Here is a 20,364-nt window from a genome sequence, read left to right as displayed (position 1 = left end):
GCTTTTTGTCACTTTTGCTAAACAGAAAAATCTTCCTACCTTTTTTAATATTTCTATTTATGGCTGAAATCATCGATGCAGTAACCGCTTTATGATCGCTGATTCCCTGTTCTGCATTAACTGATTCAAATAGTTCGGGTCTGTTTGTCACCAGAAGGTCTAATATGTTATCGCCACGAGTCGGTTTTCTATTTAACTGCTCAAGGTAGTTTTCAGATAAAGCACTTAAAAATATTTCACTAGATTCTTTGTCCCTGCCACCCGTTATGAACGTCTGAGTCTCCCAGTCTATATCCGGCAAATTAAAATCTCCACCCAGAACTATAACATGGTGGGGAAATCTACTCGAAATATTTTCCAAATTATTCTTCAGGTGCTGAGCCACAACAGCTGCTGAGCCCGGGGGCCTATAGAGACATCCAATTACCATGTCTGAGCCTGCTTTAACCGTGACCTTCACCCAAATCATTTCACAATTCCAACAATAGTTACAAGTGTTTATTACATGCAGTGATGTTGGCAAACATTACGTCTTTCAAGACAGACTGCATTTGCTCTGCATTGCTGACCACCAGTGCTTAAAACGACAAGTAAATGGTGAGTTCTTTTTACTGGAGCTTCAATCTATCACTTTCAAGAGGAAGGCTGCATTGGCATTATTTAACAAGGCTCACAGTTACAGGAATATGTTTGCAAGCCATCAGTGTGCAATAATTAATCACCATTCCTCATTGTTGTTAACCACTTCATATAACATAACAACAAAAGTGTATAAATAATATTTCCAAGAACTGCAATAAAATTGAATTCACTGCGTAAAACTTTTCACAGCAAAATGTAAATGCAAGTAGTATCTGTCTGTGTTACATTCTTTTAGCACTTACATGCATAGCATATTCTTAATTCTTGAAGTAATACGAAGCATTTTATTTAATTTTGTTGTTATGATTTATTACATGTAAATTGATAATACTACTGTTTATACAACTGCTCTTTTTTCTGTAGATTTGGAGACACACTGCAGTACATTATACAGTATTTTATTCAAAGTGGCAGTAAAATGTGAGCATTTAAAGTGTTCACCATTAAGCCAGTCAACTCTGACCAGGCGGAGCAGAGGAAGTAGACTTTCAGTACTAGTCCACTTATACAGCGGGGAAGCTTTACATTTGACAGTAGTGTGTGAGTAAAGTCTGCTTACACGTAAAAACTGTTATGCTATTGTATACCAGAACACTGGAACAACTTTTCTGCTTGTGGGTGAGTATTACTGATTATTCTACTAAAAGTGAGAGTATTATCTGGTTCATTCTGGAACAGTCAAATTTTAGAAAATTTTTTAGTTATTCAAAAGTTAAATGCAATGGATATTTTTTACTAATTTCATTGGTGGGTGATCAAGCTTCTTTGTTTTTATTTAACACTGTTCACCAGATTTCACTTTTGTTTAACAGTTTGATTAAATTTTGTTGAATTTTTGCTCAAACACTATCAGTACTGCCAGGGGTATTAATTAAGAAAAAGGGGAGGGGTGCATAATCTTGTTTTTGCTGCATGTCCTATGCTGCCTTTGTTAACACCCAGCAAGTCAGCAAACTTCCTCTCTTCTAGACACCACACCATGTATTACTACAAACAGTGACACCTAGGTTTTTGAGATATATCACTGACTATAATCATTTACAATTGTTACTGTACTTAAATTACACACAGTATTTCTAACTGGTGATAAGCACTAAAATATACTGCATTTAAGCAATGACCTTGATTTGATGCTTGTGATTGCCCTGAGCATCAATTTGGTGTAAATATTCTGGAATTTCATACGAGTTCTCATGATGTGACACCACGCAATAAAAGACAATGTAACCTGTGTAGAGTCTTAACCCTCTAGCAGGCGTGCCATTTTTCATAACGTGTGTGTGTGTGTGTGTGGTGTACTTTGTACACATGTAAGGAATTACTGTCTTTATGTTACAAAGGTAAACATATATGAGCAAAATCACAGTTTAATCTCAGTTTAATGAAACAACAATAAACTAAACTTAGATTATATGAGCTAAAGCCCTGTTTAAATAAAGAATAATAAAGTAAATTTTCATTATATCACTCTGTTGCCACAGACAGGTGTTACCTCACACTAATGATCGACCTGAAGCATTAAAAAGTGCAGTTGCATCAGATCCTAGCCAGCCACTTATTTGGCTACTAATTATCTTATAGGCAATTGCCTCATTGTGGGAGTGTGCTCCTAGCTAATAATTTCATGCAGAAACCATTAGTTTTTTCTTGCCCAACTCACTGTTTATTTTATATTACTGCTGCTCACTTGTGAGCATGACAACACAATTTACCACTGTATTAGCTGAAAGTAGTAATGAAGGAATAGGTATGGGTTCACAATTGTGAAACAACAATGATATGGTGAAAAATAATTTTATTTGTGGTTGGCATACTTTATAAATAGGTGTGTCTGTTTGATGGTTAATGAATCACTTCCAAATTCTGCTTTTCCTTCTGCCTATCTCACTGGAATAGAACTTGAATAGAGACTCCCCCTTTTGCATTCAGTCCAACTGTTTGGGCGTTTAGTTTCTATAAGTGGGTCTTTACATTTTACCTTTAATTATTTATCTCCTCCTTGTTGACTCTCACAGAACTCACATCTGACTTGTCCTCTGTACTCATTTCACCATTTGAATCAATGTGTTTGCCATTATGAGCAGTAGCACACTCACTGATACTCATACTTTTCCTTTGTCATCTTGACTTAAGTTTTCATGCTTTCACTCCAATTATTTATTTTTGCTGCACCTCTCTCACCATAAAATAATAATGAAGTGTGTGTGTGTGTGTGTGTGTGTGTGTGTGTGTGTGTGAGAGAGAGAGAGAGAGAGAGAGAGAGAGAGAGAGAGGGAGGTGTGTGTGTGTGTGTGTGTGTGTGTGTGTGTGTGTGTGTGTGTGTGTGTGTGGGCGCGCTACTAGCATTATCAAAATAGTTTCCCTGCTTGGTAACATATGCAAAAACAAATTTTACCACATTTTTTAGGTCACTCCGCACAACACATGACCCTTAAGTTATTAATCTCCATTATGTTAAGCTTTACTTGAGCCAGTGTGTGCAGCATGTTTTTATACACATTTACTTTCAGACAGCCCCACATGAACAAGTCTGGAGATTCTAAATCAGGAGAATTTGGTGGCCATAATCCTTCAGAGATGATTTAATCTCCAAAAAATTCACACATGAAATGAGTTGTTTCAGCAGATATGTGACAAGTTACACAATCCTGCTGCAGCCAACAATGATTTTCATCCACCTCAAGAAATGAAAAACTGTATAATGTTATCTTGTTTCACAACACTGTTCACAGTAGTATCAAAGAAAATAAGGCACACTATCCAACAGTGCAGTATGGCACACCACATTCCAATTTGCTGATGATGCAAGGCATTATCACAAAAGACACATGGATTTTCAGTTGATCACATTCTTGTTTTGACTATTCACATGCCCACTACAGTGAAGAAAGTAATGTATAGTTCTGTGAGTCCATGGATGTCAACAAATGATCAAAATCATGTTCAGTACACTAGACGCTTCTTTTATCCAATGGCTTCAATTCCTGCACACAACAGATGTGATATGCATCACTATCTAAGCAATACCATACAGACTCTGAGACTGTGTAGATAGTTGCTCGAACATTTAAGAGGCAAACACAGCAACAAGTCACTCACCTCAGAAATTTTATCATCTGTCAAAATATGTATTTTCAATCTTGTTTTCTCCTGGACCTGATACATGATGACGTGTCTTCTTTACCAGTTCTGGCTATGGACTATCTCACCATCTCACCTCTCCCTCCAACCTCAAGCTCAGCAATCCTCCTGATAATACTTTCACAATTTAACTGCTATTTAATTTCTTCTGGATACACTATTGCAATTTCAGATATGTAACCATTGACAAGCAAATCTACAGTTAACATATGCATTTCAGAATTACTACATAATTATAACATGACTATTTACACTATAAAAAGTAGTACTGAGTATAATGTCAATATAAAACTGCAAAATCAAACTTTCAATAGAGTGCCCAGAAGAAATAAATAGATAAAATAGTGAAAGCATTATGATTTAGATAATTCTACATGACTGACTCTTTTCAGCTTCAAACAAAGGGATATGCAAGTTCAAGATGGTATACTGTCCATTGCTAAAAATGGAAATTGTATCTCTGTAAACCAAAGCACTGTTACTGCTTAATCTTGCTCAATTTTCCTAAAATTAATATTGCAAATAGTTTATGTAAAGGGAACTGATGTAAGTATTCTGGTGTCATAAACCTTAAACTGTTTATCCTTACCATATACATATACTTACACAAGGTCAAAATTTTCTGGGTACTGTGTAGTCTCTGTTCGAGGATAACTTATGTACCCTTGAGTGTACAATTTCTCAGCAATCTGCATGGCATGATGAGGTCCAAGACCAAGCCCAGAGCTAGCTACTCTCATAAGTTCCACAGTGTTGAGTGCCAGTGGTCGAGCCTTAACCTTCTCCTTCTTTGTGATACTTGTTACTCTAGAATGAATCATAAAATTCATATCGTAAAACACTGCTCCTACAAACAAGAATCTGGGGCAGTTTCTACATCTAACTTGGACAAAACAAATAATTTCCCTATATTAATGTATATAATCTATTACAAGAATTGTAAACAATTTTTCTGGAAATACAATAGCATCTTTCATTTTACAGTTAATGTGGTAAAATATGCAAAAAGTGGTGAAAGCATTTTCAAATACTGTGTACCTTCTCAGTTTTTTATATTAAATTTCTTGCAATAATGAAATAAGAATAAATACTGACTCACTGAAAGACCAAACAGTTTCTTAAATGGTGTCAAACACAGTAGACATGAATACAATATAATCAATATATGTAACTGACATATCTACAAACACCTCAATTAACAGTGAAAAAAACATATTGTCATTTATTTGCCATAATTACTCTTTCTCCTAAACTTCCTTGTCTCATTTATTTTCCTTTACTACAATATGAATTAGAGAGGTGGTGTTGAACGGCAGAAACGCACAAGAGTGTACTTTTATATGTGGTCATCAACTACTCAATGACTGTGTCATGTGGTGAGTGACAATCTGTCCTTATTCATATTGTTGTTATTCCATCCCAGATTTGTTTTCCATTTCTGAAAAAGAAGTATCTACTGTCACTTGAGTAATAGTAATATATCCATATTATCTGTGTTTGCTGACTTCTAACTTGCAGAATCTTGCAATTGTCTGAGTTCAGAAATAATCGAAACTTTAAGTTTTCCAATCAGTTTGTATTTACTCAAGTTGTCTCAGAAAAGAAAAAAAGAAAAGAAAAAAGAAAATGGTACATGTAGTTTTCAGGCGGAAGCCCACAGCATACAAGTTTACACTGATACTACTGGTTTGGATGTTTCAGTCAATATCATCTATAACATAAATTAATCATACAACTATGTATTATATTTTATAACCATTTGAAGCTGGCCAATCATACCTGGAAGTTTGTTATGAGGGGCAGCCAAATGAAAACCACTCTACAAATTCTTCTAGCATAGCACCACAATAAATGTGCAATGCTTTAAAAATACTTTGCAGACATTGCAATGTGCCATAATGTCGAAACACCCAGGAATGCTGTCCAAAAGAATCATCGTGTTGCAAGATGACACCCACTCCCACACTACCAATCAGACAAAAGCTTTGCTTCAGCAATTTGGTTGGGAAACACTACAAAAACCTCCATACAGCCCAGATCCTTCAGGTGATTTTCACATCTTTGGCAACCTGAGGAAAACCATGCATGGACATCGGTTTCAATCAGGTGAGGAAGTGCAGAAGTGGGTGCGGTTGTGGATCTGTCAGCAACTGACCATGTTCTATGAAACAGAAACTTGTCACCTCATCTCTCAGTGGATTAAATGTCTTAATTTGTATGAAGATTACTTTTGAGTGGAACCATTGCATGGTCCCACTATGGTGGATGTGCAGTTCTCACTTAATTGCCTCTTATAAAACGAAGCATCTTACTACAAGTACATAAAGTTTGGCATGAAGATAATAATCGATGAGTCATTAATTCATGCTGTATAAGACGGAGAAAGAAATTAGCTGTGCCCTCATACAAAGAACCATCAAGACCTCAGATTTCCGTTATTTAGCAAAACAACATAGATGTCGATGGTAGCCCAGTCTTTCCGTAATCTCCTAAATGTGTTATGGGTGGAACTTAACAAGGCTGGCTTACAGATATGTGATTTCCCATGAGGACCAGCACTTCCTGACACCTATTACAGAGAAAGTTGTAACAGTCCTGACAAGTAGCAGCACCTCACAGAAGCCTTATTAGTGGTAGAAGGAAGTGGCCAATGAGAATGCCTACATTCTGCTGCCAATTATAATTGACTAAAAATGCCTCATGGTTAAATAATTTCATAGTGCAGTCTGGAGCTTCTGAAATCAAGGAGTTGACCTGCAATCATTGCGAAGTGCAGAAGTGCCCTCTGGGGCAGAGGTGGGGTTTCCATATCTCAAAAGTCAGAAGAAGGTGATCCTTTGTGACTAACCAAGTTATATTTTGCAGAGTGGAAACTGAGAGATTCTGAAAGTGCTACTTCATGTGCAGTCATCGATTTTGAATTCAACCATTCCAATTTTTTAAGCGAGTATTGCCATTTTGTGAATGTGCAGTTGTTCCATAGGTACAGACACTAAAATAAGTAGTGTAGCCAAGTTGTTTGTTTGTTTGGTTGGTTGGTTGGATGAGTAAAAAGACCAAACTACTAGGTGATCATTCCCTTTTCCCTGGAACAGACAGGTCTACATGACTGTACAGCAGAGATGATCTACCATGCAAAACCCAGGGGAAGAAGATCCCAAGGTCTACCAAAGGTCAATGAAGGCTAGACAAGGGACAAAAAAGCAAAAAGGGAAAAGTAGGGAGAAAGGCAGGTGAGGTGCCCCATCTAGGAAAATGCTGGGAGCCTCCGAAAGGTGGTAAAAGGCCCCTTCACGAATAAAACGTAAAACTAAGTTGGCCACTGAGGCATCGTCTCCTAACACAAGGGGTAGCAAGCCAGGGAAATTACGAGTCCGAGGCAGGGCGGCGAGGTTGGGACTGTTCAGTAAAATGTTGACCACTATCAAACAGGAACCAGAATGACAGTGGGGTAGGTTCTCACAATGAAGGAGATGACCACAAGTCAGCCAAGTATGGCTGATGCGAAGCTGGCCTAGGAAGGTAGAGTCCTTGTGGGAGAACTGCATGGAGGACCTCAACAGATTTGTAGTCTCCTGTATCGTCTGTGGTTGTTTGATGAAGCCAGAGTGAGCCATTGCATATCTAGATCCCTAAAACTTGATGACATAATATCAATGAGAGGGCTGTTTCCATAATAGCAATATCAAGAGTTGACTTACTTGGCCAGGCTATCAGCAGGTTCACTCCCCATGATACTAACGTGGCCTAGGCTCCGGACAAAGGTCACTGAACGTCCACATTGTTCAATGGCATACAGGGAATCCTGGACAGTCATTTCCACAGGATGGCAAGTGTAACACTGGTCAAGAGCTTGCACACTACTCAAGGAGCTGCTGCAGATGAGAAAGGACCCACCCGTGCAGGAAAGAATATGCTCAAGAGCATGAGAGATGGCTACCAATGTCACAGTGAAAACAACACAGCAATCTGCACTGGCAAGGACTGCAGTTCTCTATGGCCCACTGGAGTTTAAGCACAGCCTACGTGACCTACTGAGCCATAGTATAGACTACTTCTGTACTCTGGGATGTGCCAAGGATGGAGAAAAATTGGTGGGGAGAGCCTCAGGATGAACGGAATCTTTCAGGGACTGGGTAAATTCAAGATGAAGTTTTTGCCGGGAGATGCACCAATAAGGTGCGAGTGGACCCATAGGAGAGGTTGTAGAGGAAACAACTGGAGCTCAGAGAGAAGGAACCATTATGGATTGAGTTTGTAATCCTTGTTCTGAGCCACTGTTGTGGGATATGGATTTCCATGTTTGGAAAGAGGAGACTGTAGTTTGCATGCTTGGGAGAGCTGCAAATGTGTGTAGCTTAACTGACAAGTTGTTGTTGGTGCCTGATCTGCAATGGAGGGACCCCACCCTGTGAGTAAGCTGTTCACAGGGCTAGTCTGAAAGGATCCTATCAAAAGCGAACACTGCAGTGGTGTGTTGGATCGAGTATCTACAATGCTGAGGGCAATGATAAACCACATGCCAGACTCCCATAATCAAGACGGGATTGTATCAAGGTGTTGGAAAGCTGAAGAACAGTAGTGCAATCTGCATCCATGCTCGCGTTACTCAGGCAACAAAGTGTATTTAGGTGCAACCAGCACTTTCATTTCAACAGGCGAACATGGGGAATCCACATCAACCAAGAATCGAAAACCAATCCTAAAGAGAACCAAGTCTCCACCACATTGAGTAGCTGCTCATCAATGTAAAGTTCTGGTTGAGGGTGAATGGTACAACATCAACTGAAGTGCAAGACACAAGTCTTAGCAGCTGAATACTGAAAGCCATGGGTGACGGCCTGTGCCTGCACCTTCCGTATGGTGCCTTGCTGTCAATGTTCTGCAACACCCACACTAGAGGAGCAATAGTAGAGGTGAAAGTCTTTAGCATAAAACAAAGATAATACTGAAAACACCACAGCTGCTGTGAACCATTGATGATTACTAGAAAGAGGAGGACACTCAGTACAGAACCCTGCGGGATGTCATTCTCTTGGATATCAGGAGAACTGTGGCAGGCACCAACTTGAACCTGGAAAATACAATGAGACATGAAGTTCTGGATACATACTGGGAGCAGATCCCAGAAACCTCACTCATGTCAAGTAGTGAGGATATGGCGTTGCCATGTGGTGTCAATGAGCCTTGCATGTCAAAGAAGACAGCTAGCTATAAAGCATTGAAATCAGACAAAAGCTGTTCGGATGGCACATTCCAGCTAAATCAGATTCGATTCTACATCTACATCTACATCCATACTCTGCAAGCTACCTGACGGTGTGTGGCGGAGGATACCCTGAGTACCTCTATTGGTTCTCCCTTCTATTCCAGTCTCGTATTGTTCGTGGAAAGAAGGATTGTCGGTATGCTTCTCTGTGGGCTCTACTCTCTCTGATTTTATCCTCATGGTATCTTCGCAAGATATACATAGGAGGGAGCAATATCCTGCTTGACTCTTCGGTGAAGGTATGTTCTCAAAACTTTAACAAAAGCCTGTACCGAGCTACTGAGCGTCTGTCCTGCAGAGTCTTCCACTGGAGTTTATCTATCATCTCCGTAACGCTTTCACGATTACTAAATGATCCTGTAACGAAGCGTGCTGCTCTCCATTGGATCTTCTCTATCTCTTCTATCAACCTTATCTGGTTCGGATCCCACACCGCTGAGCAGTATTCAAGCAGTGGGCGAACAAACGTACTGTAACCGACTTCCTTAGTTATCTGATTGCATTTCCTTAGGATTCTTCCAATGAATCTCAGTCTGGCAACTGCTTTACCGACAATCAACTTTATATGATCATTCCATTTTAAATCACTCCTAATGCGTACTCCCAGATAATTTATGGAATTAACTGCTTCCAGTTACTGATCTACTATTTTGTAGCTAAATGATAAGGGATCTATCTTTCTATATATTCGCAGCACATTACACTTGTCTACACTGAGATTCAATTGCCATTCCCTGCATCATGCGTCAATTCGCTGCAGATCCTCCTGTATTTCAGTAGAATTTTCCATTGTTACCACCTCTTGATACACCACAGCATCGTCTGCAAAAAGCCTCAGTGAACTTTCGATGTCATTTATGTATATTGTGAATAGCAACGGTCCTATGACACTCCCCTGCGGTACACCTAAAATCACTCTCACTTCGGAAGACTTCTCTCCATTGAGAATGACATGCTGCGTTCTGTTATCTAGGAACACACGAAACCCATGCTGATTCCTACAGAGTAGATTTCTAGTCTCCAGAAAAGTCATTATACTCTAACATAACACGTGTTCCAAAATTCTACAACTGATCGACGTTAGAGATATAGGTCTATAGTTCTGCACATCTGTTTGACATCCCTTCTTGAAAACGGGGATGACCTGTGGCCTTTTCCAATCCTTTGGAACGCTACGCTCTTCTAGAGACCTACGGTACACCGCTGCAAGAAGGGGGGGCAAGTTCCTTCGTGTACTCTGTGTAAAATCGAACTGGTATCCCATCAGGTCCAGCGGCCTTTTCTCTTTTGAGCGATTTTAATTGTTTCTCTATCCCTCTGTCGTCTATTTCTATATCTATCATTTTGTCATCTCTACGACAATCTAGAGAAGGAACTACAGTGCAGTCTTCCTCTGTGAAACAGCTTTGGAAAAATACATTTAGTATTTTGGCCTTTAGTCTGTCATCCTCTGTTTCAGTACCATTTTGGTCACAGAGTGCCTGGACGTTTTGTTTTGATCCACCTACTGCTTTGACATAAAACAAAAACTTCTTAGGATATTCTGCCAAGTCAGAACATAGAATTTTACTTTCGAATTCATTGAACGCCTCTCGCATAGCCCTCCTCACACTACATTTCGCTTCACGTAATTTTTGTTTGTCTGCAAGGCTTTGGCTATGTTTATGTTTGCTGTGAAGTTCCCTTTGCTTCCGCAAAGATTATCAGTAGTGAAACAGCCTTGGCAAAAACTACCCTGGGATGGTGCCAGAAAACACCAAGACTCAAGGAGCCATCACAGTTGCCTGCTGACCATGTGTTCAAGCAACTTACAGAGAACACGGGTGGGACTAATTTGGTAATAAATGTCCATCTCTAGAGGGTGCTTACCCGGTTTATGTACTGGGTCAATCATGCTTTCTCGTCATTGTGATGGGAACTTGTCCTCACTCCAGATGCAGATAAAACCCCATTTGTTTCCATGGAGCTTTGAGTGCTGCATTTCTGTGAGACTTTTCAATGTGTTGACTTTCAACTGTTTTCCTTCTTTGTTGGTGAGGTAATTACTGGTGGGAGTTGCTAGTAAACAGTTGGAGGCAACATACCAAACAGTTAGTGGTGCCTATCCCAGACCAGTGGTCAGATCTGAGAATCTTGTCTGCGAGTAGTTGGATTGCAAGGGGGCATTAATTATTTGACTATGGAGTATTCCTAAAACGCAAATGAGCAGGAAAAACATAATGTTTGATTACAGCATTGATAGGGTACTGTCATGTCTATTACTCAGACATCAACAATGCAAAGTCTGAAATGGAATGAGCATGTAAGGATGGTGGTAGCAAAAGTTAACGGTCCCGCAAAATGATGGATGGGTCCTGTACAAAAGGTCACCACTTCTTTCTCTAAGCTAGTCGCAGGCTGTATTCTAAAAATGAACAGCTTAGAGAAAAAAAAGTGGTGATACTTTCTACTGGACTCGCCTATCATTTTGCCCGACAATGTTCGGGCGCATATAGTGGAAGTTGTGACTGAATTGTATGAAATGGGGCTAGAAAGTGCTGTAGCACCCACCACATTCCCCAAACTTAGGCCCTTGTTACTTGAACTTGATTCCTAAGTTGAAGGAAGCACTTTATGGCATTTGCTTCAGAAGTGGTGCAGAGATTTGTCAGGCAACTGACAGCTCCATTCAATCAATCAATACAACTAGCACTGCTAAGGGTATCTTATGACTTCCACATCACTGACAATGGGTACACAACATTGGTAACTACTTTGAAGGACAATAAAACTTTGAAACACATATTTATTTTTTGTACGTTGTAAATAATTATTGTTATTAAAGTTCCAACACACACAGTGTCAATGTTTACAGCAACAAATTCACTACTAAACTTGTCACCCTCTGTCCACAAAGAGACCAGGAAAGAGTATTATACTCCTATCAGATAAGAATGGACAAAATGTCAGTAGAGAGTACTTGGCCTGCTCACATTCAAAAACTTAGTTATGATGGGAGGTCAGTACACCATAACACCACAGACAGTGAAGCTACTCATCAGAGTATGAAGGATTATGTTACCATGTGATGAGACACGCAGAAATGTGTAATTAATTGAATGAATACTACTATGGCTGCTGAAAAATGGCCATTCAGACAAACGTATTATTCTCTGTCACTGCTTATAAAGAACTTGAAGTGTCATGTTAATACTACACAAAAAGTAGTGAATTTACAAAAAAATTTTGGAAATAGAATCTCACCAGAGTTATTCAAACTCATAGTCCAGAAAAGCAGATAAGTTTAAAAAGGTATCAAGGATGAGAATGTAAGATATCTAAATAAGTAGCCTACAAATAATTAAACTATGAATCTTATTAGACCATATGTAATTAAAAACTTACAGGGCTTCCTTAAACTCTTTGACTTGTGACAGGAAAATGTTAGCTATCTCCCTCTCAAAGCATCGAACTCTCTCCCAGTCCAAAGTATATTCCCGTCCATCTGCTCCTTTTACTATAACCTACAAAAACATAGCAAGTTAATTTAAATAATAAAATAAATATTTGTTTGCATTCAAGCTCATAGCAACATGTTGTGCCAGACATATTGCACAACACACCAACTGTAAACCAAACATTTTCAAAGCTGTCCTCCTCTGATGAGAACCCAGAATACAATTGCTGTTACTGATAGCAGAACAACATCTTGAAATCACTACAAATACAGAAGCAATGACTTCTTGGGTACCCATTCACATACTTAGTAATTATTAACATTACTTCAATGAATAGCACATCAAAGCAATTACATCTTCTGTAAACTCAAAAAGACTGCTACATCAGAACATACAGCATAATCTCTGTCAATACAACACAGAACTCATTTGTTTGCAACATCTGTTTCACTCTTTTTTGTCAAGTAACAATTTATTCTATCATAAACATGTATTCAAGGCACTGAAAGCTCACCATCATGTTTATGGTAGAATAAATCGTATCAAAAAACTAAAAAAAGTGACTAGTTCCATATTTATTGCCATATACATCGCCAAAGACATTCACTTTTCTCTAGGTGCTGCCACTGCCAGCTATCGGATGCACCACTGCAATAAAACTGCATCACCCATTGTTAGTTAATTGCATTAAGTCAAGCGTATTTTGCCATGCTCCATTTGATTTAAAAATGAATGGTCCATGATACAGTTCATCAAATTCACTTTCCAATGCCAAAACATAAAAGGAGGTGTATAATTTGCAGCAGCAGCACAAAAGGACACAAAATTTATTATTAGACTGCTACAGCAAACAGATGGGGAAAAAAGGCTTACTCCAATCCATTACACAGTCTAAATTAAAAACTGCTACCACATAGGAAAACACATGCCCCATTTTTTTAAGGCTGAGCAGTTTTTCCTGATCTCACCCATAGAAATCACTTGGAACACTTAGGAAGAAGAGGTTGTATTTTGTTATAATCTATTTTTTATAAATATTCATTAGTTCTTTGAAATGAATGTGTATTAGCTCCCAAGTGCTTTGAAACACTGATCGAGCATGTTGCTGCCAATTTGCAATTAGTAAAGAACTACTTATACCCCCACAGCAAAAAAATAGCACATCACACGAGGGCTACTGGAAGCAAATATATAGGATTTTTCTGTTTTCCAAACTGCAGTGCACACAAACTAACATTAAATCTACACCTACATCATACTCTGCAAGCCATCTAATGGTGTATGACGGAGGGTACTTTTGGTGCCACTGTCTGATCCCCCCGACCCTATTCCACTCATGAATAGTACGTGGGAAGAATGATTGTCGGTAAGCCTCTGTATTGGCTCTAATTTTTCAAATTTTCTCCTTGCGGTCAATATGCGAGATGTATGTGGAGGGAAGAATTTGTTGCCCCATCCCTCCTGAAAAGTGCTGTCCCAAAATTTCAACAGCAAATCTCTCCGTGATGCACAACACTTCTTTTGTACATCTGCCAGTAGAGTTTGTTAGCATCTTCGTAATGTTCTCTCATCAGCTAAATGATCCCGTGACAAAACGTGCTGCTCTTCGTTGGATCTTCTCTATCTCCTATCTGATAGGGATCCTAGATATATGAACAATACTCAAGAATCAGGCGAACAAGTACCTTATACCCAATTCTTACGTGGATGAGTTACATTTTCTTAAGATTCTTCTGATGAATCTGAGTCTTGTGTCTGCTTTTCCCACTATCTGTTTTATTTGGTCATTCCACTTAAGGTCACTCTGTATAGTTACACCTAGATATTTTAGGGCACATGCTGTCTCCAGCTGCTTGTCATCAATAGTGCAGGTATACAGTAGTGGATTTCTTTCCTATGTATGTGAAATATGTCATATTTATTTACGTTCAGGGTCAACTGGCAGAGTCCACACCATTCATCAATTCTCTGCAGCAATTCATTCTGCAAGTTCTTACTATCTTATGGCATTGCTACTTTGATACAGACAACTAAGCTTTAAAGAGCATCTGACGCTTTCTACTAGATCATTTATATATATTGTAAATAGCAATGGTCCTATCACACTTCTCTGTGGTACTCCAGATATTACCTTTCCACTTGTCAATTTTGTTCCCTTAAGAGTGATGTCACAAGTTCTATCTGCAAGAAATTCTTGAATCCAATCGCAGGTCTGCTCCCACACTCTATAAGCTTGTATTTTTTTCATTAAACAGCAATGCAGGATGGTGTCAAATACCTTACTGGGATCAAGGAACATGGCATAAACCTGAGCACCATTGTCCACTGTGCTGTGGATCTCATGGAGGAACAGAGCGAGCTGAGTTTTGCAGGATATCTGTTTGTGGAATCCATTTTGTTTTTATAGAGGAAATGTTCATTCTCAAAAACCTCATAATTCTTGAGCATAAAACACGTTCCATAATTTTACAACAGACTGACATCAATGATATAGTTGTATAATTGTGTGGGTCTTATCTTCTTTCTTAAAAACAGGAATGACCTGCACTTTTTCCAGTTGTTAGGTACCTTCCATTGCTCAAGCAATCTACGATAAATTACTGCTAGAAGGGGAGCAAATTCTTTAAGATAATCTTTATAGAATCTTATAGGTATCTCATGTGGTCCTGATGCCTTTCCATTACTAAGAGATTATAGCTGCTTTTCGATTCCGCAATCGGTTTTTAGGGTTGGGTTTTTTGGGGAAGGAGACCAGACAGCGAGGTCATCGGTCTCATCGGATTAGGGAAGGATGGGGAAGGAAGTCGGCCGTGCTCTTACAAAGGAACCATTCCGGCATTTGCCTGGAGCGATTTAGAAAAATCACGGAAAACCTAAATCAGGATGGCTGGACGCGGGATTGAACCGTCGTTCTCCTGAATGCGAGTCCAGAGTGCTAGCCACTCTTAGGGTTTTTACTCTGGTTGGTTGAAAATATCTTACTTTCACAATCTTCGAATGTTTCTCTCATTGCTCTTCTTACACTCATTTTCCCTTAGTTCAGCTTTTGTTTGTCAGAAGTGCTTTTCTAACACGGCTATTAAACCACAGTGAATCTTTCCTGTCACTCAAAACCTTACTCGGAACATACTTGTCTAGGGCATAAGGAATGATGTCTTTGAATTTTTTCCATTTGTTCTCCACATCTTCGTCCTCATAACCAAATATTTGATGTCGACTGCTGAGATATTCTGAAATTTTTATCCTGTCACCCATGCTGAGTAAATATATCTTCCTACCTTTCTTAACATTCCTTGTAGGACCCGCCATCATAGCTGCTGTCACAGCCTTATGATCACTGATATCTTCTTCTATGTTAATTGATTCGAGGACTAAGATTCTCTGAGGTCACTGTGGCTGATTTTACAGGCAAATCACGTTTGCTCCCAAGGGAGGGGTTCTCTAAGCTAAAAAAGCCTCATGTGCATGCCACACATGCATGTAGTGCACACCTGACATATTAAGAGGAGCCCTACAATTCTGCACCCGATAGCGGAAGTCAAGAAATTCGCGTCTGATACCATTGCAGAATCATCTGAGCCTCTGGTTTACACCTTCCACTCTGCTCCAAACCAAAGGACCACAATCAACCTGGGGTACAATGCAACAAATAGACAGCTTAGCCAGCACCCCGCATGCATTGCCAATTGCCTTCACCAAATCAGCCAGCCACCAAAAGGAGCTGAGGATGGCCTCAGAACTGAAGCGGCAGGCAACATTCATAATGAAATATGGCACTACATGCAGCCGGTTGCATCCTGTGATGAAGCAAGCTGGGACAGTTTTAATTCCCACCTTGGTTTGCCATCAGTCTCCTTAAATTCATTTTTTCACTTTTTACAATTTACCATTAACATACGTGAATATAATCTGTATTTTCATACGAGAGAAAGACTGGTCCTTAGTTTTTACAGAATATAACATAAGATATAATTTTGTGCTTTGTTTTATAATTGATTTTCTATTTTTTGACTGTTCCTAGTTAGTATCTTTTGTTATAGGGTAGAATCAGTAACTGTTTCGTAACTTAAATTCTTCTGTTGACACATAAACAAATACAAATTCTGTAATAATTGTAAACATTTGGAAGACCAATTGTTAGTAATATGAAAGTATCTATTTGGCTCTATTCAAAAACATGTTAGCAACGCTAGTCCTTAATTAATTCCAAAGTAACAGTTTTGTCGACATTTTTTTTTGCGTGACTATATTTGTTAATTTCATGATTTCAACAAATAATTCGGCCTAGATCTTGTAGTACAAGAACCTGGTAAAAGGTGAGCCATGCGCGGGTTGGTGCCATTATTGCTTGCATCTTGTGTTGGTGGTACTCCCATCTCATGTCTTATTCGATTTACTGGCATCACTAAGTTGCTGGCTTGCCTGCCCATGAGTGACAGCAGCAAAACTTAATGATAAGAGCACTGTCGTACTATCTTTGGAATGACTGCTAGTATTTCCGGGTCATCATGTGTCAGGAGTCCAGTGGGGACGGAGCAGCAGTGAGGTCCAGACAGCCATGACTCGCCCGACCATTGCCGGTGCACATGGGGGGACGACCTTGGTTGGTCATTCGGTCAGTTGTCTCAACAGACGACGTGTATTTGGTCACCAACGGCTTCTGGGCTTTCTGTGTATGTCGACTTGTAATCCCTCCTAGTTGTTCCACAGTGACTGGTTTTAGTATTGTTCGAGTTGTTTGTGGAAGTGTTTTGCGGAATTGTGTGTAGCTTGAGAGGTTTTGACTGAGGAATTATTTTAATGCTGTCTGCGTATTGAATTGAGTCAGTCGCGAGGCCAGGCTAGAACTGCTGGCATGCTGTCAAAACGTGAGGCACTAGCTACGAGAGCGACAAAGTTCATTGTCCACCAAACCTGGACGCTGAAGTTGAGTGATCAGTTAACCTGTTATGAAACCTCAACTATTGTGACATTTTTTTCGTTCATTTGCAGGTTGTTGCTCCCTGGGCTATTCAGGCTAGTAGCGACGTATGATGTGTTGGAGTCGGCAAAATCTTGCAGCAGTCTCCCTATATGGTGATTAATTATTAAATTGACTGTTACTTGCCAGTGAATTGCACCAGTGGTACTTTCTGCCCTGAGGCAGTTAACGCCCCAGTTACCTGCCCTGGTCGCTAGCGTACTTTTCTGGCAGTGCGCCTTTCCTCGTCGTGTTAATGCTGTCCGGCACAGCGTGTAGTTCGACAGCTTTTTAAGTTGTTTAGTTCATATTTGCTTAGAGTGGTTATTGTTCCCTTGGCTGGTTTTAAACGCCAATTTCTGAAGATGTAGTGCTGTTCATATCCTAGTCGTTGGCCCATATTTTCCATTGTTGTGCAATTGGTCGGGGGAATTGGCTAAATTGTTGGTCAGCCCTTGGGCCATCCCTAGTTTGGGTTGCCATCCGATTATTGAACTTCAATTCTTGGCTGCCTGTCTCACCTCACCTTACGTTTGAGCTACCTTCTCAGGCCGACCCTTGGAACACTTCTGAGCACCACTTGTTCTGTTTGTTTCAGAGTGTGATTTTCATTTTCGTTTCCATGTGTATTCTTTAAAGCAAAATTTTTTTATATGAAGGAAGGGGTTTATTTTAAATTGTTGTCTGACTTGTTGTTCAGGCCTCCAGCTGTTGTTTCAAATTTGTTTATGGCCTTTAGTCATGCAATAAGTTAATATTTCTTTAATTAGGCTTTCGGCCATTCTGTTGTAAGTTTAAAAAGAAATTTTTGCTTAAGAAAATTGTTTATTAATGTGTTTTACTTATAATTGTGCTTCAGACATATAGTGTAGGCCTTCGCTACTAATTGTTTTCAGTGGCAATTTTTTTAAAGGAAAAAAAATACCTTCTATTCTAATTGTTTTTTATTTCTAAGCCAGGCCTTCAGCCGTTCTTGTTTTTGGTGTGGTTTTGGGCCTCCAGCCCAGAAAGCATCAAGTTCTTAACTAGGGTTTCAGCCATATTGTTTAGTTGTTATCTTTTAAAGCAATGTGTAAATGAGAGGTTCTTAGAAAAAGACATTGTGTGTTTGATTGTGCAACTCTCAGTAACTGTTTACGGCTCCATCCACCATAATAACCTTATCCTGTGCGCGCTCTGAGTATCTGCCAACCAGGTTGTTAACAATGAAATTAAAGTACTATGAAACACAACTATACAACTGTGCACCTGTCGGCTACATAATTTGCAGTAGTCAGTGTCGAAATCCTCAACCCATTTTTTCAGCCTGTGTAGCAATGCAGAACGACGACACCAAGGGCAATCAACAATCAAAACAGGAAGGATTAGAAGCAGAATGGACCGCTACAATCCACTGTGCTCAACAGCCTTCAGCAGGGCCTCTTCCACAGCATGAATGAGACTACCCGGCAAACATATCGAATGCACACTGGAATTCTTTCCCGCCATGCCTGCTATCTCCCTGAGGGTATCCATCACCCACATAGCATTGGAGTTCCCAATGACTAGCATACCCACCCTCTGTACTTGTTTGGACTGGGCAGGAAAATCGACCACTGGCCCAACAGGAGAGGCATCCCATGCTGGCTCAGAGTTATCATCAACACTGGGTAGCACCTCGTACCTGTTGCTGAGACATAGGGAGCCAGCCACACAGCCTGCTCTCTCTTTGGTCTTACGCCCAGTGACACGCGAACCCACCACTGTCTGCCACCCACTCTGGAATGAGGACGGACCGGTCAGATGTTGTGTATCAGAAGTCACAGCAATGTGCAGGTCACCTGGGGATTCCAGTGGCACCAAAGGTGTCGCAGGTCTCATCATTGGTGCCTCAATGTCACAACAACTACGAGCATTAGCTAGAAGCTTGTATCTTTAAACAGATACAAGTGGTGTGAACAAAAACTGAATTTCATTTTAAGAAGCACAGTGGTACAGGGGACATGACATGAAAACTCCTCAGAATCTTGGTGATGCTTCCTTTCTGTCAGCAACTTTAGAGGTCTGGGAAGGACACTGCAAAGAAGTGCAACAGTTGTGAAGAGAACTGGGAGTACATGGGGTCATTTGACAACTGCTACGAAGGAACTTTTTTCACTGTGGTTTGAACTGACAACACTCTGGAGACCTAAACATATGACACCAGTGAACTTCGAGTAATTATCCTACACCTATTTTCATTTTTTATTGGTGTCAATAAATATTATGTGATTTGCAGCTTTAAGTCTCCTGACTGAATATGTCAGTTCATAGGGATATTTCAGTTTCTCTTTTTAAAATTCAGTCTTGTTCACACCACATATGTTACAAGAACACATCACATGACCATCATCAGACCCATGGCATCCTTCGAAGAGGGTAGGTGGAGCTCTCTTCTCGGCTGCTGTGATGTCAACTGATTTTTTATCACTCTTCTGAAAATGTTTATTAAAATATTTCAATTTCCTTTACATAGAACATTTTGACAAACTATACTTCCACATGTCATGTCTGCTCTCGTAAAAGCACAAAACACAGGTAAAGATACCAACACTGTGAGAAGAAGTTGGCACATCCCCCCTCTGCTTCTCTTCCTGCGACAGTCTATGAATATGTGGAGCAGGCATCCTTCAGTCCAGACAGCAACCATGCCTTGCGTCTTCCTACTATTGACAAACACAAGTAGCTGACAGATCCAGAGAGATACTGAACATCTCTGCCTCACCATAAATTTAATGAATCATGAGACGGAATTGTTGGCCAGATTATACCTTCAGGAGGCAACCTGTGTAGTACTGCTGACAGCCTTCTGAACTAATACACTCAAGACAAAAACGAATGAGGCACCACAAAGGAATTATGAGAGTGGGATGGAAACTGATACATGTGATGAACAT

The 20,364-nt window shown here is 39.9% G+C and overlaps 1 protein-coding gene across 1 annotated transcript in view; it reads right to left on the bottom strand.

Moving 5' to 3' along the window:
- Positions 1-20,364, bottom strand: part of LOC126281619 (DNA topoisomerase 3-beta-1) — a 132,567-nt gene that overhangs the window by 65,803 nt on the left and 46,400 nt on the right. Inside the window, exons 6-7 of the mRNA XM_049980739.1 lie at positions 12,437-12,555; positions 4,390-4,590 (exon numbers count right to left, since the gene is read on the bottom strand). Coding sequence (XP_049836696.1) covers positions 4,390-4,590; positions 12,437-12,555 — 320 coding nt within the window. The remainder of the gene's footprint in view (positions 1-4,389; positions 4,591-12,436; positions 12,556-20,364) is intronic.

The sequence above is a fragment of the Schistocerca gregaria genome, chromosome 7 (genome assembly GCF_023897955.1).
Source record: "Schistocerca gregaria isolate iqSchGreg1 chromosome 7, iqSchGreg1.2, whole genome shotgun sequence".
In the NCBI taxonomy this organism is placed as follows: Eukaryota; Metazoa; Arthropoda; class Insecta; order Orthoptera; family Acrididae; genus Schistocerca; species Schistocerca gregaria.
Note: the sequence above shows the minus strand (reverse complement) of the source record. Positions and strands in the feature narration are given on the sequence as shown.